This window comes from Calypte anna, chromosome 1, assembly GCF_003957555.1.
Source record: "Calypte anna isolate BGI_N300 chromosome 1, bCalAnn1_v1.p, whole genome shotgun sequence".
Classification (NCBI taxonomy): Eukaryota; Metazoa; Chordata; class Aves; order Apodiformes; family Trochilidae; genus Calypte; species Calypte anna.
The window spans coordinates 61,232,919-61,257,968 of NC_044244.1; the positions used below are offsets into that span (position 1 = coordinate 61,232,919).

The 25,050-nt window shown below is 41.1% G+C and overlaps 1 protein-coding gene across 5 annotated transcripts in view; it reads left to right on the forward strand.

Annotated features, from left to right (window-relative positions):
- The window catches only part of DENND5B (DENN domain containing 5B), a 115,155-nt gene that overhangs the window by 58,016 nt on the left and 32,089 nt on the right, over window positions 1-25,050 (forward strand). For all 5 annotated transcript variants that reach the window (XM_030449330.1, XM_030449320.1, XM_030449305.1 and 2 more), the window contains 4 exons: window positions 12,003-12,190; window positions 15,982-16,518; window positions 17,898-18,129; window positions 20,270-20,420. In XM_030449330.1, the coding sequence (XP_030305190.1) occupies window positions 12,003-12,190; window positions 15,982-16,518; window positions 17,898-18,129; window positions 20,270-20,420 (1,108 nt within the window). The remainder of the gene's footprint in view (window positions 1-12,002; window positions 12,191-15,981; window positions 16,519-17,897; window positions 18,130-20,269; window positions 20,421-25,050) is intronic.

Genomic DNA, 25,050 nt, shown 5'->3' on the forward strand with positions numbered 1-25,050 from the left:
AAGATCTGATATAAAGTTGTTAATTTTCAGTAGGTGTGAGAAATGAAAAAATGTGAGAGAAATCAGTCTTTCCCGGTGAAAGCACAAAATAATAGTTTCCTCCCAGCAGTCTGGATGCCAACTGTTTAATTATGCATTGTATTTATCACTTGTGACACCTAGCAATAGAATTCACTTAACTGTTATCCTTACACTGCCCTTGACCATGCTGGAGGACAGCATGAAACTCATCCTATCTTCTGCAGAAGTCCCAGCAGACAGTAATATATTTTTCAGACAAAATTTTCACTTTCTTCTTCAAATTTCAGCACTATAATTAAGTTTGGTGAGATTTCCTCCCTCCTGTATGATGGGTATATTCTGGTAAAGCACTGGAAATTTTTTAGCACTTAAGAGACTGAAGGTTTAATGCTGAGTTGGAGCTTCATGGGGTTACAGGGCATCCATTCATAATCCTGCTACAGATATTTGATAAGTTTTCTGACAAGAATGCTGTTATGTATTTTTGAGATGCTTTAAAATTTAAATAGGCAAAGGTTAGCTATGTGGCCAGATGCTGTTTGTACAGCCTGTCCATACTGAAGTATGCCAGCATAAGCTTTTGAAAATCTGGCCTTTACCTTTTCTGGTTGTGTCTGCAATAGTCCAGTACTCTGCTACAAGTTCTGTGATTTATTTATTTTTTAATTTAGCACCAGGCATGCTCTGAGGTTTTATACCCCGATTACTCTTTCCTATATGATGGTGATATTTGGGTACCAGAGGGTATGTGCTGCAGATGTTGTAATGCACCTCACTGCCTAAAAAAGTAAAGGTCAAGTTTCCTGCTGACTTTCCAGGGACTTTTTGGAGAGTCTTCTTGATGCCTGCCCATATTATTTGCTCCTGAACTTGGCACTGGTGAGGCCCCACCTCGAGTACGGTGTTCAGTTTTGGGCACTTCAATACAAAAAGGACACTGAGGTGCTGGAGCAAGTCCAAAGAAGGGCAGCAAAGCTGGTGAAGGGTTTGGAAAACATCCCTTATGAGGAGTGACTGAGGATGTTGGGGCTGTACAGTCTGGGGAAAAAGAGGCTGAGGGGAGACCTTATCACTCTTTACAAATACCTGAAAGGAGATTGTGGTGAGAGTGGGGTTGGTCTCTTCTCAGTGGTGACAGATGACAAGACAAGGGGAAAGGGCTTCAAATTGTGTCAGGGAAGATTTAGATTGGATATCAGGAGAAAGTTCTCTACAGAAAGAGTTGTTAAGCACTGGCACAGGCTCCCCAGGGAGCTGATTGAGTCTCTATCCTTGAATGTGTTTAAAAATCACCTGGATATGGTGCCTGTGGACACGGTTTAGTGGTGGGTCATCAGAAATAGGATAATAGGGTTAGGACAAGGCTGGACTCAGTAATCTTGAAGGTCTTTTCCAGCCTGAGCAATTCCATGATTCTATGATTATCTGGGTTCCCAAATGGCTTCTGTGATGCTGAGCCTAAATTGGTAAACTAAGCCTGAGGCAAAAGTTGGTGGGAGTGGTTTCATCAGGCTAGAGAAATACCTGAGGTATTATCTAGAGTTCTCAAGAGACAGACATGGTTCAAAAAACAGACAGCTTGGAATGGAGAGGAGAGGATGAGAATTCATCTAAAATGAGCATGGGTAATGAACCTTCAGGCTCCAAAAGTGAGTGGTGGGGCTTGTCATATAAAATAAAAGTCAGTAAGTGTGTAATAGAAATACTAATGAATAAATGACTGAGACATGGGGAAAAATGTTCAGAGAGGTGGAAGGAGGGTAGTTCAGCAAATGACTGAATTCAAAGGTTTGTTAGTTCTTTGTGAAGCACTTCTCTACATGGACTCCAGGGATTTGCTTTCAAGAACTGGAAACGAAAGCTTTATCTCCTTTCAGTTTGAAGTGTGAGCAGAAATCCTGCTGTTAGTTTTGATTAGTCTGCCTTTCCCCTCCCTTTTGCTCCTGTGTGTGTGCTTAGTCCTTTCTTCCTCAGTTTGAATCATTTTGCTTTTGCCATTTGACAACAGGGTTTGACATTAAACAGCACCACACTGAAATGCCTCCTCATCCCAGCTCATTGTTCCCCCCTGCTCCCTGCCTATGAACTGACTGAAAACTGAGATTTTTTTTTTTTTTTTTTTTTACTGTAAGATAGTATCATGAGCAAAAATCGGCTTGTCAGATTGTTTTAGTAATATTTTGTGCAGGAGTGCAACCTGCCTATGCATTACTTGTGTCCTTGAGACAGGTACAAATTATCCACTGAATAAATTCAACTCAATTTTCAGTGCCACCAGAAGTTAGATAAATAAAAGGGGGGTTGTTTCTGGTTTTGTTTCAGTGTGGTTTTTCTCATTTACAGACTGTAATTTAAGGGTTTACTTTTTGTTTTCACTGTGAATTTTTTTTTTTTTTTTAAGAAAAATGACATAGTGAAAATTAATCCTCTCACCTCCAAAATTCAGATATTTCTCCCCCACCTCCCTCTATTATTGGTGAAGCTAAAGATGTCCTTGGCATATCCTTACTTCTCTATCTGATAAACACAACTTGATGGCACGTGGGGAAAAGCAGAGAGTTGTATTAGGGAAACACTATAATTATGTCAATAGCATCGTCATGCTGGTTCTCAGAGGTGAGGAATGTTGAGTGGAGGTCAATTGCAGAGCTTCAGTTTTGGCATATGCTGATAGCCAAGTGCTTGGCTAATTGTGTAATGTGGCTCCTTTTCAATGTCAGTCTTGAAATGCCTGAAAGAGAAACCAAAGCAGCTCTTTTCTTATATGAGATATAACCAGACTGGAGAGTAGTGAAATCTCTTTAAGCTTTGAGATCCAGCCGGGAGAAATGCTTTCTTAACTTCATGTGTTTCTCAAGGCAAAAGATGAAAAGAAGCTTTTGCCTGATGCTTGTTCTGCAGTAACAAATGATTTTGGAAATTTGTTCTTCCTTCCCTTTCAATGTAAAAAAGGATGGACCCACTGGACTGTTTCCAGTTGCCTAGTCTTGCTGCAGCCTTACCAAACTCGACACTAGTGACCATACAGTGCTAAGAACCTCAAACTTATCACCAAGCATTTGTCCTCTAAAGGCAAATTACATTTGGAGGCCAAGGAAGAGAGGGCTATGAAAACACTGAATACAACAGGTCGAGCAGCTTTAAGTCCTAAACTTTGCAGGCAAGCATGGGCAGTGAGCTGCCTACGAGAAGGGTGGTGGTCAAGTGGAGTTGGACCTAGTTCCTGACAGAGCTGGTGGTAATGGCAGTGAAGGGCTGGCAGGAAGGTATCACAAAGACTGTACTGACTGTTCTGGAGTGGCTTTTATCTAGTCAAGTAGGAGTTGATGATGAAAAAGTTTATTTTTAGCCATGTAGCCAAGGCATAATGTTTCCAGCAACCTCAACAAAGGCATCTGACTAAATGAAGAGTTGAAGGGTGTTGGGTGACTTTACACAGCTTGCCCTGGATACGTTCCCAGCACAATACAAGAGTGTCTGGCACAGCTCTGCAGTGGGGATGAGCCTTATGGATAGCTGTTTGTACCATGGATGCTACTTTCATTTTAGGGTATTTAGTTGCTCTCTTCCTGTTGTTTTATGTGTGAGTGGTATTCCATCACTTGGGAAAATGAAGGGCTTGTAGCTGACTGTAACTTCACTTTGCAGCTTTGGCTCTCAAGCAAAGGGGTAAAGCAACTAATGTAAAAGACTGATGAGGTCATTTATTGAGCTTATTTTTAAGCTCTTTCATTTCCCAAACATTTTGAACCATGTGTGGCTACCTTCATCCCTATTTCTCTCAGCTTTACAGTTTAAACTATAAAGCAGCCTGGTGCTAAAGAGCTGTCACTGTGGATTTACAAACCACAGTTTAGGAACTGCTGGTGTGAATAATCATGTCCTTGTGGGGGAAAAGCCACTCTAACCAAAGCTTTTCAGTCTGAAGAGGTGAAATATCTGTGCAGCTTGGGAGCATCAAACAGTGCTGTGGCAGCATTAGGGTGAAACACAGAACAAGGCAAGGATAGCTGGGTAACTGTGCTTGTGCCTAAATGGCAAGGGTGAAAAAACAAGTCATTACTGTTAATGGAGGCAGTGAGGGAATTAATCAAAATCTCTCTTGGTGGGTGTATATGAGACTTCTCTTAAGTGCTGATTTTGGCTTGCAAAGTTGGTACAGAAAACTACCTGAAAGCACTAAAAGTAGAACTCCTCTGGCTTCAGGTTACATCTTCCTGCATATAGAGAATACTTTTAAGTTTAAATAGGGCCAAAGTTTAACAATGGAGCTTTGAAAACCAAAAGGAGAGATTAGATATTTTTTCCCTGCAGTTTTTCAGGGGGCAGTCTTTGGATTGCAACCTTATAAACTTTGCCCTCTAAAAGCTTGGATTATGATGTTTTCTTGTGACTTTCAAAGGAAGGACCTCAGAATGACAAGACTCCCAATAAAGCAGAAAAAACTGATACAGAGTCATATTAGTTATCACTAAACAAGGCACACATCTAACATTGTGTAAGCTTGGGAGTTACAGACTTTCCTTTATGAAACAGACTTGCTGTTGTAGTTTTATTATCATTTATTCAACCACAGAAAGTAATTTTCTTGCAAGTGCCATTTATTTTATTGAGATCACAGCTCTCCCCTGCGACTGTGGAGATGTAAGGGTATTGTGAATCAGGCTTCCAGGTTATCCAAGTTAATAAGAGTCTGCAATAGCTGCCACAGTATCCTAAGGACCAGTCACAAGCTGCCACTTGTATATGTCTGGTGGCGAGAAAGGAATTAAACTGTGGGCTCTGCAGAAACCTCAGCAATCCATTTTATGTGTCTGCTTTTCCAGGGGTTTAAACAGGAGAGGGAACACGAGGATGAGACAAAGATAAACTTCTTAGAGCTTAGGCTAATTTTACTTATTATAATTTCGAGCATTCCCCATGTTGCTTTTCAAAGGGCTTGAATAATTGCTCCTCAAAGACTGAAATGTTATTTGCATTAATTTTTTCTTCTTCAATCTTAGAAATTATAAGACAAATAACTACATGCATATGTTGTCATCACCTAGAAAAAGGTGGCATCTGAAAGGTCTTGCCTACCAAATCTATTTTAAGGGAGATTAAAAAAAATGAATATATGCATTATGCATTTGCCTTTTAAAACATTTTTGACAAAAAGTTATATAGACAACCTGTGCCCTTCTCTGCTTGTTATTTAACTAGTTGCATTCTGTGCTGGTATTGATCAAAAACAGTCAAAGCTAAAGGTGAACAGTTTACACGGAGGCAAAATGTTTCTGTGCTGCAATAGGGACCCAAGTATGGGGCCATTTTTTTCATTAAAAGTCGCTCAGTTTTGTTAACTGAAGTCAATGTGGCCTTAAAAGTCAAGTTACTAAAGCAGCTTGGAACACAGAGGAGTTACTACAGGTCTGTAGTAAGATAAAAGCAGAGCAGCAATTCATTTAGTACATCCCCACTCCAGTTTATACCAACTGGGAAGCATAGAGGACAATTTGCCAACTGCTTTTACCTCTTTGTATGCACACACCCCATCCTATCTCCCTCTTTTCTTTTTTTTCAGTTGGATTTTTTGATTTTCCCATTATAAGATATTCTTACCTTCTAAAAACAAGGTGTGGAGGAGAAGTTAAATTAGGCCTTGCATTTTACCTGTGCCAAATGCCAGATAAATAACATGCAGGTCAATAATGGCCTTGAGCAAAATTGCTGCCCTCTAGAAGCCTGTGCCCTCCCTGCCATCCTGTGGGTCTGCCCCTGTAGCCACAGGGATGAGCAAGGGGTTCCCTGTGTCATCAGAGGCATCTTCACAGGTCTTGTTGCTACCTTGTAAGCTTGTCACAGACTTTTTCCCTGGTTTTGGAGGCTTAACCTTGCTTGCAATGGGAGCTAATTGAGGTTTTCCTGTGAATTAATTTCTAAGGTGGCTCTTAATGATAAACTAATTTATGCTGAACCACTGGTGGCAGGCTGTAACATGGATAAATCATATAAATGGAAATTTATTGAAGTGGAAGCTTTGTGGTTTTCAGTTTTTTGTTGTGTTTTTTTTTCTTTTCCCATTAAGCAGTTATCAGTGAGGGAAAACAGAAGGAATTGGCCTCAGTTAATATCGACCTCAGGATGTTTTCCTTGGGGCAGAGCTGACTCCCAGGCTGAGAGGCTCATTCATAGTTCAGGTGACTACATGCAGCCTACTCTTGATCATCTGCTTTAAGAAAATCTTATCTTTTCAGATTTGCATAAATTGCTTGCCTGCTTTTATCTTGCAATTTATATGCTGTGTTGAATGCAGGTAAATTCCCTCTTTGCTGGAGAAAACAAAGGTGGTGAAATGCTGTGGGTCATTCCCCAAGACTGTCTGCTGGTTACAGCCCTGCATCACCAGCCTTTCCAAGGGCCCTAAAGGAAGCACTGGTGCAACATGGTATCTGTGGTGAAAAAACATTTCCTGCAGCAGATTTGTGCATTTTATCTGAACATCTCTTGAAAATCACCTGGTCTGGCTTCTCAGTCATCACAGCTGCCAGTGTACAAACCAGATGAAAGCTGGAAGCTTCCAGGGTGCTTTGAAGTCTTCAGCATTTATGTGTGTTGCTTCTATGGAGCTATTGAGATTTGATTTGAAGACATTCGCTTTCATAAACAATTTTTGTCTCAGATGTGAATTTCAGATTTCCTCTTTCATCTGCAGAATGCTATATACATTACAGAGCTGAAGGAGCAGAGCCATTAGACAGGTCTTATAACTGTCAGGTGCAATTTCTGACTCATGATCAGAGCAAAATATTAATATTTATAGTTTTTCCAATATACCTGGCTCAGCTAATCCTTGTCTTGTCTTGTTAAAAAAAGTAACAGTTGGACAGCAATTGCTAATAACACTTTTACTGAAGAGGTTGCATGTGGAAAAGCAGTTAGTCACAAGAATGTTTTAAAGCTTGTTCATGTGTTTCCCTCTGAAGAACTAGCTCTTCTTCCTTGATTGATTGATTAATTGAATTGAATTATTTTAACTTTTTTTATTATTTTATTTTCTCTGTTGTTGGCCTTGCTTTGTTTAAAACTATCACTTAGAATAATTTTCTTCCTTTTGATGAGGTGTCCTTTGAGCACATAATCTGATTATCATCCTCCAGGATACATTTTTACATATATGCTTTGCAAAGCTGCTGTTACACTTTACGCATGCTCAAAAAGCTGTAGAGAAAAGGAAGTGGTGTCCAGGTAACCCATCTTTTCAAATGCTCCCAAGTACTTTCAAACTGCACATAAAGCAGAGCTTAAAAAGGAAAAGAAAAGAGGAGGCATGGTCTATTTTTAAAGCAGTGTACTGGATTTAGAAGACCCAGCCTGTGACTCCATCTCTGCAGTAGGCTTTGTACCTTCCTTTGGTAGGTTACTGGAACAAGGAGCTGGAAACCTGCCAAATTGTTCTTTCATTTAGGAAGGTTGGGTGTGTTGAAACTGGAGTAACACAGTTCTGATCACAGCAAGAATGCTGTTTCTGGTTTGAATGAGTGTGTGTATGTGTACTCCTACACAGGCCTGATAATCAAAAATCTTGTGCTTGGGCTTTTCCTGAGAAGGTGCCAGGTGAATTTCTCCTCTCTTTGATTACAACCAAAGATTTGAACCTGTTTTGGAAGTAGCATCTGAAGGAGGGAGGCCTCAGATGTTCTGGGCAGAGGTAACACTGATTTCCTGTTCTCCTCTCAAAGAATTTTTTTTTTTTCTCTGCAGCACGGGAAGGATTTTGTAGGAGGAAAACCAATTTTTATCCTGAGCTTAACATCTCAGAGCTTCTATGCCCAATCTGTGAAATGAAAGGAGAAGGATTATTTTGTTTTCTCAGTCGATGCCTGTGTTTGGACTTTAAGCTCCTTGGGATAGATATTTCTGCATGCACAGTATCTGCTGTAATTCCATGCTGACTGGGTTTTGTCCTGTTACTGTATTATGGAAACTCAACATCAAGACAAGTAGTTCCCCAATTTTGCTCTCTTTCAAAAAAAACCCCAACATTTATAGTGAGTTGATGTTCAAAGGCTGAAACCAGACCCATCTCTCGCACAAAATAGAGATTTGTAATTACACAGGAACCCCTTAGGGTTTACATTTTGAGCATCACATTGCACCTTGTGGGCCATGTGAGTATTTCCAGACCTTTGCAAAGTGTGGCTTATGCAGCAGAACTGCTGCCCCGCTACAGAGTTACCTGGTGAGCCCAGGGAAGTGGGAAGCAGGGGTTTGGCCAAGGGCCCCCAGCAGATGCTGCCAGAGCAAGGGATTTGGTCTGGCATCTTTGAACTGGATTCTGTTGCCCTCTTCTTCGTGCAAGGAGGAGGTTACGTGTGAGACACAGCCCTGTGCCAAATTCAGCTAAAGCGTGGTTCTTAGGAGGCAGCAGCTGCAATAGAAACCATAAGGGCCAATTTCATTGAGATTGCCTTCCCTGAGCAGTTCCTTTTGGAAAATGTCCTGTATGAAAATTAGAAATTTAACTCTGCTGTAGGGGCTTTGCTTGGTGATGTTCCCTGTCCCAAGATGGAAGAGTGAGGGATGCAGATAGGGCTGCCAACAAAATAAACACTGTGGTATGATGTATCATCACTTCGGGAGAGGGGAGAAATTAAAAACTGAAAGGAAGAAAGTGATACAGTGATGCAAGTAGGAGAGGTGGAGCAATCCAGTGGAAATGAGATCCAGGAGAAGAGAAATTTAAATCCAAAAGCTCATCTGCAAACTGCAGAGAAACATGTCTGGTGTTTGGGATGTTCAGTAAGCCTCCAGATCTTGTGTCCTTTCTCCACTGACCCAGGCTGGGGCTGTGCAGTAAAGAGAAAGAGGGGAAGCCCTGAGCTCGGGTCTCCAGTGTCCACTACTTATATCTGTACCCAGGAATGATTTTACACAGATTAAATCTTTGCTCTGGTGGCAGCAGTTGCAGCTGTGGGACAGCACCATGGGCTACAACCTTCTGCTCATGCATTTAAATAGCCAGTAGCAGCCTTGTTGGCATTGCCAGGCCTCTTCCTGCATGCAGCGTGGTGTACACTGCATGGGGTGGGTGAGCTCTGATTTATTTCAGTGATCTCAGGAAACTGCCTTGATTTGAGCCATTCGTCACTCTGAGTTTGTGACCTTCTATGTATATCACCCAGGCAGAGTTTTTACTTTTTGTATCCTTTCCAGATGTTTCCTAATGTCAGATGGATGGGAAACAGAACTGTTGTGTCCTCGCTCTGCTCAACCAAAAGGCCTTTCTCAAAAAACACTTCCTAAATGGGAATCTAATCCCCTATTCTAGCTCTGAAGGCTGGAGTACAATCAGAGAGCAGTTTTGCTGCCTGGGCCTCTCATTCATAAAATATCAGGCAAAACTTGGGCTGCACTTGGAGATTGTTATCAAAGTCTAATGGTGATGTTGGGATAGGATCTGGAAACACCCTCCCCCTGATGCAAGCACACACAGTCTATACAAACTCTGATTTTTTCCATCAGCTTCCATTCTTTTCATTCTTTTTTTTTTTTTTTTCCCCCACCTCTTTTTCTTTCTCTCATTTGGGGAAATGTAGGAGTCCCTCGTTCTAAATAACCATATAAGCTTACCTCAGATGCAAGAATCTCTCAAATGAAAAAGCCTTTCTGCCTTACAGTATAGGTGTCTAACCTTGTACAGGCTTGAAAGCTAAATACAAAGAAACTAGGGTTTCTTACTTCATTAAACAACTATCAAAAGAACCATTTCCAGATGTTTCAAATTCTTTTTTTCTGGCAGTGCCTGGGAACTTCTGTCTTTCAGGGAAAACAGCTATGTATGGAATTGTTTTTATCTCTGCTAATTGCTAGAAAACATTGCTAAATGGTAATTAGCCCATTAATTTGGTCATCAATATTTAAAAAAAAAAACAGCATTCATTATAATCAATTGGTTACAAAACTTGTTCTAGTGACTCTGTTAAATATTATGAATAGCATCAAAGAAGAGCAAGCAAGCATTTCTAGTTGAATGTCCTTATCTAAAATTACACTTGCAGCTTTGCTGTGAAGACCTCTTATTTCACATGCCTATGTAGATCAGAACAGACTTTGAAATAGCCTCATGCATCCTTTCTGTATTTGATTTTTATCTTTCTTAACCTTTAAAGATTTCAGAGCTACAAAGTGTAGCTTCACCAATAGGTGTTGTAAGTTGATTCTGAATAAGTGCTCCTCAACAAGGCAGTCAGTGGATGTGTACAATTACAAAGGGAGAGATTCATAAATGGCTGATCTGTAGCCAGGAATGGTTCTGAGGAGTAACCTTGAGACTGACTTGTATGCAGGAAAATAATTTTGGAAGATTGAATGACTAGCTATTAGTAAGACAAGATGAAAAATGTTTCTGCCCTGCTGGCTGACCTGCTGAAGATCAGGCCTGGTTTTCCACGAAGAGGTGCTTGCAAGAAGGGGAATTGGTTATGCAATTTGTTGTTTTAATTTGCATGTTTATTGAAGTGCATCTTTCCAGTGACCTCCTCATAGCTGAGTGGTGTCAGATGACAGAGCTTCTGTTGTTGCTGATGTCTAGCAGGGTATCAGGCTGGCTTGTTTGAGAAACTGGAAGGGTAAGGCAAGGTTCCTGCCCAGGCCAAACTAATCAGTGGGACTACCAGAAAAAAGCCTTCCTACCCACCTCAAAACCAGAGCGTTCATACATCTTTCATTTCATGAAGCTGGGCAGAGGGGCTAGCCCAGGTGTTACCAAGGATCTGGTCTTGGTGAAGTTGAAAAATTCCTCAGTTGCTCAAGCCAAAGCTTGTCAGACTTGTCTGGCATTGATGAGAACTGGTTTTGCATGGAGCCATAGTGGAGACATCCCTTCTGCCACTCTTGCCACTCTGATGACACTGTCGTGCACTGAAGCTGGGAGAACAACTCTTTTTGCAAATAATAGAGAAGCTTTCACAAGTGGCAGAGCTGCACAGTGGGAATCAGAACTGACTCCTCTACTTGTCTATGTAATGTAGAAGCTGTGGTTGTATAGAGCATCTTACAAGGCTCAGGGGTCCTCACTTGTTTCCTGATGAATTGTCTGCAGTTTGAGATTTACTGTAAGGATAACCATCTCTTCAATAGCAACATGTGATTTTCTTTTTAATTATTATTTTTTAATTTTTTTAAAAAAATTTTTCTCAAATTGAGATTCCCTCATTTATAGTAAAAAATAGGTTGTCATATTGCATCACACCAGCGGGATATTTGAGAAATAATTTGCTCTTATGCAAATTCGAAAATATTCTTTCAGCTCAGCTGTACTGAATTAAATTTTAATTAAAATAAAGCATTTACTTGAATCAAAACATTGCAGAGCAATAAATTAGTGGATTAAGTACCAATTTGGGAATATAATGCAATATAAATATGTTAACTGTACAGAATATTTTTCAGAACTAAAGTTCTGTTAGACTTCTGTTTGGATTTCACTTTAAAAGTGCTTTTAAATACTTAGGGACTATAAACTTCTGCTAGTATGTGGCCAAGACAAGTCTCCTGGAAAATCCATTTAGCCTCAGAATTAGTAGCAAGTGGAGCAAAAGCAGGCAAGCAGCAAGAAGCAGGAAAGCTCTAGCACAGTATTTCCTTGAAGTTCACTTCTTTTTCCTTCTTTTCCCCTTGTAAAAAGCCCCCACACTTTTTATAGAATTGGTGTATTATTATCTTGTACATTAGATAGAAAGTTTGCTATACTTTTAATAATTTAATGACAGGATAGATCTAAATAAGAAATTAATATTTATGTTCAGCAATTTCTTCCCAGGGGGGTAATGAGTTTTGACAAATTAAAGCATGTCTAAGTATTGTCTCACTTTCAAAATTAGATGTTCCCATTTAAGCATAGTTCCTGTCTTGTTTTGTCACTGATGTCCTTGCCAGACAGATTTCAAAAGCAAAATACAAAGATGATTCAATGTCTGTCTGTCTCTCTCCCTGTCTAGATTATCAGCGTCTGATGACAGTGGCAGAGGGGATCACGACGCTGCTGTTCCCATTCCAGTGGCAGCACGTGTATGTCCCCATCCTTCCTGCCTCCCTCCTCCATTTCCTGGATGCTCCCGTTCCTTACCTGATGGGGCTGCAGTCCAAGGAGGGAACGGACCGCTCCAAGCTGGAGCTGCCTCAGGAGGTCAGTCCCCACCTTTGGGGTTACTACTCCAAAATCCACTGTTACTATTTGGGTGAATAATCCCTGCTGCAAAATGCCATGCCTGCTGTTGGGAGGCTTCTCTGGCACTGTGAAGGCTGTTCAGCAGCAGAAGTTGAGGTAGTGGGAGAAGTCTCCACAGCCTTTCTCAAACCATTTTTTAATTTAATGAGAGCTACTAATTGCATTGATTTCTAAATGTTTCTTTCAGTGATGCTGAAAGTTTCTCTGCTTATCCTACATGACCTGCTTCACCAGATTTTGTTACTCTTTGTCACTGTCACAGTCTTGTTGACAGGGGGCTAAAGAGCATTTCTTTTGGGGATGCTCTTTATGAATCTGCACCTCAGGTGTGGTTATGAGATGGTATAAACCTGCCCCTGTCCCATCACTGCAGCTGAGAAGTGTCTTCTCTCTTGCCAGCCTCATTCCACTCATGGGTGACCCCACATGCTCCTGCTTGGGTCAAAGTCTATTACTAGACCAACATCCTGGCCTCACATGATCTACATTAATACCATACCTATAACCTACTTAGAGGCATTCACACACACATGCCTTTCAAATTTTGACTCACTACAATGTCTTGTGAACTAAAGATCGTGTCCAAAGATGCACTTCCAAAGAAGGACAAGCGTGTCCAAACAAGGGCAACAAAGCTGGTGAAGGTTCTAGAGCATAAATCTTAGAGCATCTGAGGGTACTGGGGTTGTTTAGCCTGGAGAAAAGGAGGCTGAGGGGAGACCTCATCCCTCTCTAAAATTACCTGAGAAGAGATTGGTGCAAGGTAGGTGATGGTTTCTTGTCCCAAGTAGCAAACAATAGGACAAGATGAAATGGCCTCAAGTTGTGCCAGAGGATGTTTAGATTAGGAAAAATTTCTTCACTAAAGGGTACATAGGTAGTGGGACAGGATGCTCAAGGAAGTGGTGGAATCATTCGTGGAGGTATTTAAAAGACATCTAGATATGGTGCTTAGGAACGTGGTTTAGTGGTGGACTTGCCAGTGCTGACCTAATGGTTGGACTTGATAATCTTGACAGTCTTCTACAATCAAACTGATTCCATGATTCTATGATCTGTTCTCCCATGCAATGGGAAGTAAAAAGTTTCCCTGGTCTATCGCATTTCCCTCAAAGAAAAAAAGGAAGGAAAGGCTGTCCTCTTAATGTAGGTGTTAAAATTAGAGGTGGTAGAGTGTTAAGTGGAGATTTTTCTCCTCAAAAATTGATCAAGATGGTTAAAACTGCTTATCATTTTAACCTCGCCACAAATCACTTTCCATACTGCAAAGTCTTTGGGATATTGGAAGCTTGTCAGCATTTGAGATAGTGACTGAACACATGCATTTTAGTTTGGGTTTCTTCTTAAAATTAGTGATAACCCAAGAATAACTGTTTGCATGGCTGTACTCAGCTACATGTGGGAACCTCTCCTGGGGGCAGAGTCCCTAAAAGCAAATAGGTGCTCTTACTGACAAGTCAGGTGGGAGCAGCAACAGAGGAGAACATGCAGGAGGGGGAGTTTGTGGCAGTGCAGGGATAAACACAGGGCAAGGATAACGTGGCTTTTTATAAAGGTCTATTTTAGGTACTAGGTGGAGGCGACTGATTCTTAACCTTGCTGGCAGGTAACAGTGCCAGTCAAGTCTTAACTCATGAATACAATGATCCAATCACATGATATTTTCACTGATGTGGAAACAAAGCTGGTATCTAGCTGCACTTTTCAGTAAAAGCATGCTAATATTACATAATTACTGTGATTTTTAAAATTATTATTCATATGCTTCTAGTTAGCAGATTAAGCTGTCATTTTCCTTAAATTAAAATTGTAATGTGATGAGCTTGCTGTATTGCTGGAATAACAAATTAAGTATTGCCAGTGAGGGAAGAGGAATAGTAGGGTTATGATATTTGATAAACGAGTGAAAAACAATCAGCACAGTATTTATGAGCACCATGGGCTGAGGAACTGTGGGAGAGGGAAAGAAGGAAGGGGGTTTGAACAAATTCCTCTAGACAATAACAAAATCCTTCAACATGGAAGCAGTGCTGAAGCACTGTTTGCCTTAGCCCCTGGCCTGAGCAACAAAGGAATGCTAGCTTTTCAAGCTCTTGGTCTAAATATAAAACATTTGTTTGTTAGAGATAAAAATTCTAACAACTGGCCATCATGCTGTATTAAGGTTGCTAATCTCTCTGCATTAACTTTAATCATCAGATGTTTTTGAAGAGAGGAGAGCGACCAATTCCCCAAGGGCTTTCTGAGTCCAAACCTCATTTTTCAAATTTTGTAAATGATATGCAGAGCTGAAATTAAAAAGCCTTTGAAATGAAATATTGATAGATAAGAAGACAGTCCCTGAGCTAAAGAACCATATTGATGCATACATACTACAACACTTTAACACTGTATAGCTCAGTAAAGAAAATTATTTTGTATGAAGAAATGCTTTTCATTGTATGGTTCAAATTTATGATGAAAAAAGGAGCTGAAGGGACACTTCTTCTTTACCAGATGAATCCTAATACCTCTTTAAGTATCTATGGGAAATGTGGTGAATCTCAAGTACGTCCCTTAAAAATCCAATATATTATAACCATGTTTGCCGTGGAATGTATTGTCCTGCAGTAAGTTAACCTTTTCAGAAAAGGAGGAAAATAGGTCCTTTCTGTTTATGTAATCTGAAGATTAGTCTGCAGTATTTGGTGTGGAGTAAAGAACATAGAAGTGCTTTGGAGAAGGCAGAGGAGCTATGCTGATGGCCAGGTGAGTCTAACAAAGACCTGATGCTGCCCTGTGGATTCCTCTCATTCTGCAGCTTTATGCAAGGATAAAGCCCTTCACAGCTCAGCACCTTGGGAATCTGACCTGGTTTAAGATTTTATTCAGCACAGTGCACTCCGACAGAGAATTTCAGATGTAAGCTGCAGTTCAGAAGATCAATTACTGTTTTTTATTCTGCTATTACTCCTGAGGGTGCATTTGCCATGTAATTAATTTTATGTAGGGTTCTTCCATCCCCCCATTGACACTTTCCTAGTAAAAGTATCTGCTCTGATAGATTCATGTCTTCACTTAGCTTTAATCTTATGGGCTGAGATCCATCTTCCAACATAGCCAAGCTGTCTAAGAGCACTCTGTTTAAATCTTGAGAAGAGGAATAGCCAAGATTAAAAGCCTCCATGGAAACGGGGTAGGGAAAGTGGGAAAACAGGGCTTGCTCTCCAGTGGACACGCTGTACTCAGAGATGATCCCAAAGGATTTCTATGGGACCTTCTTTTGAACCTTTGCTCACAGCAGCATCATCTTTCTCATGGAACAACTCATTCCTTGGTAGAACAACTACAGAGGCTTCTTGCAGTTGGATCCTTGAAGTAAATGTGCCCTTGAGATGTGGTAATTGAGAAAAGCAATATTTATGTGGGCTAAGAAGTCGTGCTAAACATCCAACAAGCCTGCTGGTGTGTCCTTGCTAGGTCTGGGAGGGGATATGAAATCTGTGAATTGGGGAGTTTGGGATCTGCAAGTCTCAGGACAACAGGAGGGGGGTACAGAAGACTTTATTTTTTCATTAAATCATTGCCATCCATTTGTCCCCCAGCTTTGCTGACATCTGGAATGTTGCAGGCTAGATGACACAGCTTAAGTCTCCTTCATCATACTTGTGCTCTTGTCCTTTTGTCTGGAAGCCTCTGGGAAAAACAGGGCTACTTAGCAGAGGAGCCAATTCAGTGCTGAGTATCTGAAACTTTTCTTTGTCTTTCAGGCAAACTTGTGCTTTGTAGACATTGACAACCATTTCATCGAACTGCCGGAGGAATTCCCCCAGTTCCCCAACAAGCTGGAGTTTATCCAGGAAATCTCAGAGGTTCTCCTGCAGTTTGGGATCCCACCGGAGGGTAACCTGCACTGCAGCGACAGTGCCACCAAACTCAAGAACCTGGTTCTTAGTGACCTGGTGAATGACAAGAAGAATGGGAACATCCCCAGCAATGCCCTCAACATGTACGAGCTGCTGAAAGGCAACGAGACCATCGCCCGCCTCCAGGCCCTTGCCAAGAGAACAGGAGTGACAATGGAAAAAATCACCATCACGGCTCCCCTGGTGGAGAAGGAGAAGGATGGGAAATTGCCATGTGAGGAGGTGGAGCTGAGGGACTACAAACTGAACGTGCAGCTCCGCGAGGTGTTCGCCAACCGCTTCACGCAGATGTTTGCAGACTACGAGGCTTTTGTCATTCAGGCTGCCCCCGATATGGAGTCCTGGCTGACAAACAGGGAACAAATGCAAAACTTTGACAAAGTAAAGATAACCATCACTTCATTTTTTCCCTCTGAAAGTGCTTTTTGGGAGGGAGGGAGAATAGCTATAGTGTGCATGTATAGCCTGAGTACTCTTTAATCCACTGTTCACCCTCTGCCTCACCACAACACTTGTCAATTTTGTTTATAAAGAGCCAGATGGGCTGACAGAGTGAATTGGTGCAGATCCACCAAACCGGTCAGAGCCATTTTGGCTTGTATGAACCATGCTGGTGGCATGCTTCTGCACAGCTGATGGGGCTTTTCCTGTGGGTTTGGTGGAAGGGCAGCAAGAAAGTGATTTACTTTTTGAAAATTATTTTCTTTTTTCTCTGCTGAGAGGAGAGGTGCATGCAGGAGACAAAAAACAAATCTGGTCTTGTTTTCTAATTTCACAGAAGAGCTTTTTGTTAATGGGTAGTGTTGTTTCAGTAGGTTATGGCATCCTTCTGGCAGAGGAGTACTCTTATGTCCTCATTTGTAAGTGTGTACACAAGAGTACACACTTCTCAAGGAAGTTGAGATTAGAAATGGGAAAATAAAGAGACTGTAGGCCAGCAAAAGGAATGAGAAACATTTGGGAGCTTGCACAGTTACTATTTCTGAGTAATTTGGCAAAATAGATAGCACTCTTAGCCATCAGCTTTTTCAGATGCAAGTCCTTCTCCAAGAAGAATGTTAGAGGGATAAACAGTCAGGAACAGGCTAAATATTGATCTGAGTCAGGTTTTGATCCAAAAAATGCTTCCGTGCCTTTTATTGGTCTTGTTTTGTATTCAGGTGGTGGAACAAGTGCAGCATTCAAAAGGAGGGACTTGTTGAGGCAATCTGTGCTATACAATAGAATTGGCTCTTACGGTCAGTGCATTCAGATATTTAGGCACACACTCAGTTTTAATTGGAAATTCATTATTAATTGCCTCACTTAACTCCACAAAAGAGCAATAACTGAAGAGCACTTTACACATCGATGTATAACATATATGTCATGAGTATAACAAGGGACCTGGTCCCAAGCAGGGACGTGCTGACCTAGAGGACCCAAGTTGGCACACATGGTAGTGGTCTGCTTTGGGTTGCATGGGGCTCATCCCTGCAGGTGGTACTGCTGGGATGCTTTGGAAATGCTGTCAGCAAGGGCACCACTTCAGTAACTCCTCATTCCCTTTACTCGATCCCCCACGAGGCCTCCCTGACTTCTTATTTCTCACAGTCCTAGCAAAAGAGGTGACCTGGGAGGCAAACCCCTTTGTAGATGGGTTTACACCTCTCAGAGAGGTGTTTTTTGTGGTGGGGAGGCCTAGTGCAGGCTGGATCAGTTCTCTGTCATGATGTGGCTCAGGCAGGAACATGGCACTAATGAACTGTTCTGTGTTTCAGGCTTCCTTCCTTTCGGACCAACCTGAGCCTTACCTCCCGTTCCTTTCACACTTCATTGAAACACAGATGTTTGCAACCTTCATAGACAATAAGATAATCTCCCAGTGGGAAGAGAAAGACCCTTTTCTACGAGTTTTTGACTCCCGCATTGAGAAAATAAGGCTGTATAATGTGAGGGCCCCTGCACTGCGCACATCCAACTATCAGAAATGCAGCACTTTGAAAGAAGCAGGTATGTTCAGACGGGCTACTAAAATATTCAAAAGTACAGTGTCAGCCACAAAGAAATATAGGTACTCAGTCATCTGAGCGCTGCAGCTGTTGAGGAAGCCCCAGACTCAGTGGTGTCCTTATTTTCCCTAGACAAAAACTTCAGCATGCTTTTAAATGCTAAAACCAGCAGTAGCCATCACCTTCCCTTCAAACTCTCCTGTGCCAGGGCCCTTGATGAGCACAAACCAAAGCATGGAGCTGGGCTCCTGTTCCATTGCTAGGAGAGCTTTCCTCCACTGCAGAGGTGGGACCAGTGCTTACACACCAAGAAGCTGAGCCCTGGTGTCTGCTCTACTGGCCTCATCTTCCCTTTCTTGTAAAAAGACTTTTTTTTTTTTTTTTTTTTTTTTGCCTTAGGCCATTTGGTTATAGCAGCAGGAGATGCTGGGTACCTAATACTGTGTGGCATATTTAGTAGCTCCAGTAATGCATTCTCAGTGTTAACAAACAATACCCTGTATACTGAAGATTTGGATTTTTTTTCCATTGCAATCACAGGATGCATTTTCAATTTATACTTGAGTTTCTTACCGTGCAAGTATTTATTTCGTTTCCAAGTAATACAGGGAAATTATACACTTAAATTTGCTGAGACATATTAATGAACTGGGGCAAACACATTTCTTGTGGTGGGTCGTTTTTTTTTTCATTTTAATTTTCAGTGTTTTACTTGTTACAGATGTGGCAGGAATAGAAATTCTCTGTCTGCTGAACTTCTATTTAAAACCAATTCTAATTTACAGGTCGAGTGTCTATTCAGCGTCTAGTTTTGGTAGATATTGTGGCACCGGAACCTCATTCTCTGTCTTGTGAAAAGCAGCAGACTGATAGTAATGCCAATTTGCCTTTGTATTTACCATTCACAATAGATGTGACCTTAGCACTGATCCAGCACCTGCTTCTTTAACCTACTGTTTTTAGAATGCTTCAGACCCTCTGACTTCACAGTACACGGTCCAAATCCCTTGCTCGAAGAAACCAAACCACCAAAGAAAAACCATCTCAAAAAACCCCAAACATATACAGAGTGGTTGGGGTTTTTTGTTTTGTTTTATTTTTTGTAGAGGGAAGATTAAAAAAAAAGCTGATGATTTTCTAATGATAATGTATGTAAATCTTATGACAGTTTCTTTCCCATCACAGTTTTATAAAATAGGACACAAGGTCTGTGTTGTTCTCAACAAATGGAAAATGGATTTAGTTTCCACATTTTGCATATTGATTCACTAGTCAGGACAGGCTGAAAAGAACAGGCCTGCCCATTAATGGATGGGCTGTAACAAGTTGAATATTAAAGTTTCTAATTAAATGCTGCTTTTCCCCATGCAACTCCTTTCCCCTCTCCTTCACAGTGCATCTGACTCAGTGATGAGAGGGTGACAGATTTTATTTTCATCCTGCTCAAGATTTGAGATTAAATCCTCCCATCCTTGAAGCAAATGACTGAACTGCATTAGTCTCAGCAGAGCCATGATTAGGGAGCCCTCTCTGGTCTTGTCATAGCCTGCCCTCCTTCCAAGCATCTGTTCTTCTTCTTGCTGCTGCTCAGGCCTTGCTGCAGTTAGCCATGCTTTTTAAGGGCCTATCATCCATCAGTGGCATATTTAATTTCAGGAGGGGGATTGTTATAGATGCCAGATGTTTGCAAAACTCAGGTATCATCACCCCTACATCTGCCCAGGGAGATGTGTCCAGGGCAAAGCAAGATGCCCAACCCTGCAGAGATGCAGCTGGTCTCAGAGGCTCAATCCTGCCAAAGGAACATGAAAGCCAAACATTGAATTCCAGGAAAAGATTACACTGCCCTTGCCATTTCATAGCCCATCTTGTTGACTCCTATAAATACCTGCCTGCTTAACAGCTAACTTGCTTGTGCTGATCTTGGTGGTGTTGGGTGGAGAAACCTAAAGCAAAATAACAAAATAACAGCGGGGATGTTTCCTCACTTCTTAAAGGCACAGATTTATGGGTCTAAGGTCACTAATTCAACTATTCAGAGTGTTTTTTCAGGGTTGAGAGCATGCCTGCTTCTGTTGCTGTAGCACGTGCCTTCAGGTGGTTCACTAACACAGTTGTTCCCCTGTGCCTGTAACTTGCAGCTCAATCCATCGAGCAGAGGCTGATGAAGATCGATCACACAGCCATCCACCCCCACTTACTTGATATGAAGATTGGCCAAGGGAAATATGAACAAGGATTCTTCCCAAAATTGCAATCGGATGTCCTGGCAACGGGACCCACCAATAACAAGTAAGGATAGGTTTTATTTGCTGGCTTTGAAAGCAGGTTTCTCATTTCTCAAAGCAGGTTTCTCAAGATTCACATCATTGGACTGAAATCTTAATTTTGGATGGCTTCTGGCCATTCTGATGAACTTTAGCAGCTCCTTCCATTTCTGGTTTTTATGGGCTTCTATTTTTGAAGTTACAGCCATGGTTTGAGTTACCTTAGAAAGACTGCTCAGCACTGGTTTCTGTTGAGTGGTAAGTGCTGTGCCTCCTCATAAATGTTTTATTTTGATCATTGCCATAATAAATTTAATTTCTTCTGGCTTGCACTGAATAAGGTAAGTTGGAAACCATCAGATAAAATTCAGATTCTGAAAGAAATTTTGGTATTGAAGCCTCCACATCATCATATGCAATTTAATTAATACCCACACTCTTCCTCTCTTTTCTTTAGCTGCTATTACATGACCCAAAGATTCTTATAGCTCTTTTATAGTTCTCTTTCAGTTTCCACATTAGAATTACCTGGAAGAAGAATTCAGTGAGGGTGGACAGTATGTGGCTCTGTACCTACGTTGCTATTTTGAGTCTGACATGGTTCTGTAGTGCACTTTGATATGAAGGTAGAGGTACCTAAAACATACAATCTGGCATGTCCATTATATAGTTAATTTTCCTAATGTAAAATGAGAACCTGGAGCAACTAATACACTTTGCACATAGAGTTACAAAGTAAATGCTGTATCTTTATGTTTTTTCTTCCCCCAGAGCTCAGGAAAAGAGGGGAAAGGTTTGTGCATCAGTGATTACTACTTCCTGATATTACTAGCTCAGGAGAAAACTTGCAGTTTTGGTGGTAGGTCAAGGTGGGGCACCGCTAAATCTGAGAGCTTTAGAAGCTGCAATTTTCCAAATTTTAAAGCTAGCTATGCACTGAGCTCCTAAATGAGGTGTCTACTTAATTCTATTTATACACCTTTTGTGTACCTGAGTGCTAGCTAAGCCCTTTTTAATAATCTAACAGGGATAAGTCTTGCAAATAATAAAGGTATTGTTAAGCACTGAATGTTTAAAGAATTTCTATTCCTTAAAAGAAATTTCTAACAAATAAATCAAAGGAGGACTGTGTATTTCAAAGTTTCTTTGTCTGCAGTTTTCTTGCAAACTGAGACAAAGTTTACAGGTAGTGCTCCCTTGAGGAATGAAGGATTTTTTTTATCTTGTGGAATGCTGTGGTCAGCAGTCTGCCTCTTATCCTGATGGTGGGTTTGAGTTTTACAGTGTCAGGAACAGTGTGAGTGTGCCCAGCCTGCTGAAAGTTGCTTGTACCTTTTGGGTCTCTTGCAGAATCTCAGTGAATCTATGAATAACCATCAAATTAAAAATAGTTTTCCTTATGCTTTTGAGATGCTTCTGTTAGATATATTAGAATGTGACTTGAACTCCTGAAGTGATACTTTTGATTTAGGTAGCTGGTTTTGGTCTTCAAATTGTAGCATGTTTCAGAATTTGTAAGTACCAAAATCCCATTGCTTACCACAAAGTGGTGTCAAAGTGACAAATGCTTGGAATTCCTCCAGCTGTATATTGCCAAAAAGGCTTGTAATTGAAAAATCTCAAGACCATCTGTTTTTATCTTTCTGCTTCCTGGCTTTTATCTGTGAGCATCTGGGAGGACTCTCCCTCTCATTTAAGACATGTAATTCTGCTGAATTTACACCCACGTATAAAAAAGATGGCCTTTTCATGCTCTCTGCAAATACATCATAATTCTTTTGACCACAAAAGCAATTGAAGCATAGCCATGCATTAATCTGAATTTCCCAGTGTAAGCTGCTTGGGAGTGTGTTATACTTGCATTTGGGACTACTGGGCATTTCAGTTCCATTCCCTTGCACTTCACATGTAGCTATTGTGTGTGTTCATAAACTTAATGCAAGGAATATTTTTCTGTAGATCAGGATTGTTTTGGCAGACTACAAGTTCTACGCATCAGTTTTTGTCCTGAATATTTTAGGTAAGTGTACTTGAAGGGAAAAAAAACCCCACAAACTAAAACATTCCCATATTTTAATTAAAATTTGCCCTTGCATATCAGGAATCAGATTTTTATTGCTTCCCTTTCTGGACAGATAAGCTAAAAATTATATAGCTGGAGCTCATAATATTATCCAGGTATTCCTTTCCTGTGCCCAGGTAGAGCCCTGCCTGGTGGTGACAGCACTCATGTAAATAATATATCTAAATCAGAAATACAGTGCAAGGACCACTTTTATTTTGTTAAGTCCTTTATCCCATGTGTGATCCCAGGAAACCATGTTGCCCAGACAGGCAGAAATTGTTTGGAAGGGGGTGTGCCTGGCTCTTGCTTGCTGTGGATGAAGAGCAGGGCTTGGGGACACAGGGAGGGCTGACAGTCACGTTGGATTGCTTCCACCTAAATGCAGCTGGAAACAAGTGTTGATCACATTACTGTGTGTGTTAAAACACTGAACTCTGTCAGAGAAGCAAAGTCTGATGCTGGTTCATCTGTCAGCCCACAGCCATGCTCAGCAGGATGTTTTGCCCCACTTCTGTCACTCTGCTCCTGCTTCCCTCCAAGGTGTCCTCTGAAAGACTGGACAAGTGATTGAACCCGTGCTCCTCTGGCCCCGTCAGCATCCCATTTCTTGCTGCTTTCTCTCATCTGCTTGGTCATTTTTGGGTTAGGAAAGCCTCATTTTACATTTGCTCCTATTCTGTCTGGACTTGCAGGTGCATGCTTGGTGTCATGAGCACTTGGCTTTACCATTGTGATGGCAAAGAAATGCTGACTACTTTAGTTAAGCAAGAACTTCACTGAAAACAACTCCAGACTGCATTTTTGTGGGGAAAAAAATAATGAAGAGTTTAAAACCAAACAAATTAAAAAAAACAAGCAAGCAAAACCCCAAACAAATGAAAAACCCACTCCAAGACCCCAGCTCTATAAAAGCAGAGAAGAGACTTCTAGGTGTATAGGTTCCCTGGTCATCTTTTTTGATCAAAATTGCCAGAACATGGAAAGATATTAATTGCAGAATACGCAGATCTGGACTTAAGAAAAATATAACTATTGTATCCAAATATTTCTAGAAAGTAAAAGAAACATTTTTTTTTGTAAAAAAAGAGTGGTTCATCCAAGCTAACAGCAATTAAAAAAAAAAAAGACACCTCCAAAACAAATGATAAAAATCCCACCAAGTTCTGTTCTCTTTCCCATCAGTCAGCAACATCCCACTCAAGGGACTCCCTCCGCACTCATTGCTCTTCATACATCCCCCAGGTCATGGGAAAACCTTGTGAAGCTCCAGGCAGCAGCTGCAGCTTCCTCTGGGTTTAGAGGTGGCCCATGCACCCTGCCCTAACTGTGTAAAGCAGTGGCTTCTGCAGAAGTCCTCCGAGCAAGCATCTCTGGAGACACCAGGCTGCAGTCCCTTTGGCAGTTGCTCTGTTTATCTGTAAAAGAGCAGTGGTTTCCGGAGTCCTCCTCTCTTTTTCGAACCCCAGCACCACATTGTGGCTTCTACATGTTCCCCTCTTCCCTCCCAGCATGTATATTCTGCCAGGCTTTTAAAACTGTAGCTGGGACTCCACTGGCTGATGCCATCTGCAGCGATGCAGAAAAGGAATTTGAATGACAAAAAGCTGAGCTACATAAACACTTCATGGTTTTCGATTAGCTAATTGTTAAATTAGGGTGAATATGCTTACAGTGCAAAATTAAAACAATGAAACAAGCTGTGTTTTCAATCTAATTGATTACCTTGTAACTTAATTTGTACTAAGAAGCTTGATAAATGAGATTAAATACTGCAGAGGAAAACACTGATTGCACACCAAGCATGGGAATGTATTTGCATTCTAGCAATTTGCAGTGAATGTTTTCTATAAGAACAACTGAACTGCATTTTTTTTTTCTTAATTTCTTTTGGTTTTCAAAGGAAGATTTTGCTTAGTTACACATTTATGAAACGGCTTAAATTATCCTTTTCTCCCTTCCTCTTTGTTTGGCTTGTTTTCCCACCTTCTTTCTCTGCTCCCTGCTTTCCTCCTTGCTTCTTCCCCTGCCCAGCCTGTTTCCTCTTTCCTGCCCTGGCCACTTCTCTATCCTATGAACTTTGTGCTTTTGTCTGTCCTTGGTGTCCTACCTGACCTGCAGCAATCCTCGAAGGGAAGGGCACAGTCCAAACCTTCAGGCACAGATCCTGGTGTACTCAGCCTCCTAGCTCCAGGCATTAGCTAAGTGATATGTTGTTCATACCCACAAAGCAGATTTCAAAATAATTTTTTTTGCTTTCTCTAGTTATTTGTTCCTGTGCTGTGTTTTGCTGACCTCACCACTGTGTCAGTACTTATTTGTAAAAATTGTGTATTAGGAGGGGGCTAAATTGGTCCCTTTTTGTGCTCTACTTTGTGACACAACTTGCATGGGCACTGGACTATGGCTTCCATTGCTGACCTACTCCCCTTCAAGTTGTGAACTGCTCTGGGTTTATCTGCCTAAAATTCTCCTGAATTTTAAATAAGACCATTGTTTGCTTTTTCATTAACAGTAACATGAGTTAACATTTTCAAAGAAAACGTAATTTATATATATATATATACACACACACACACACACATATAACGCA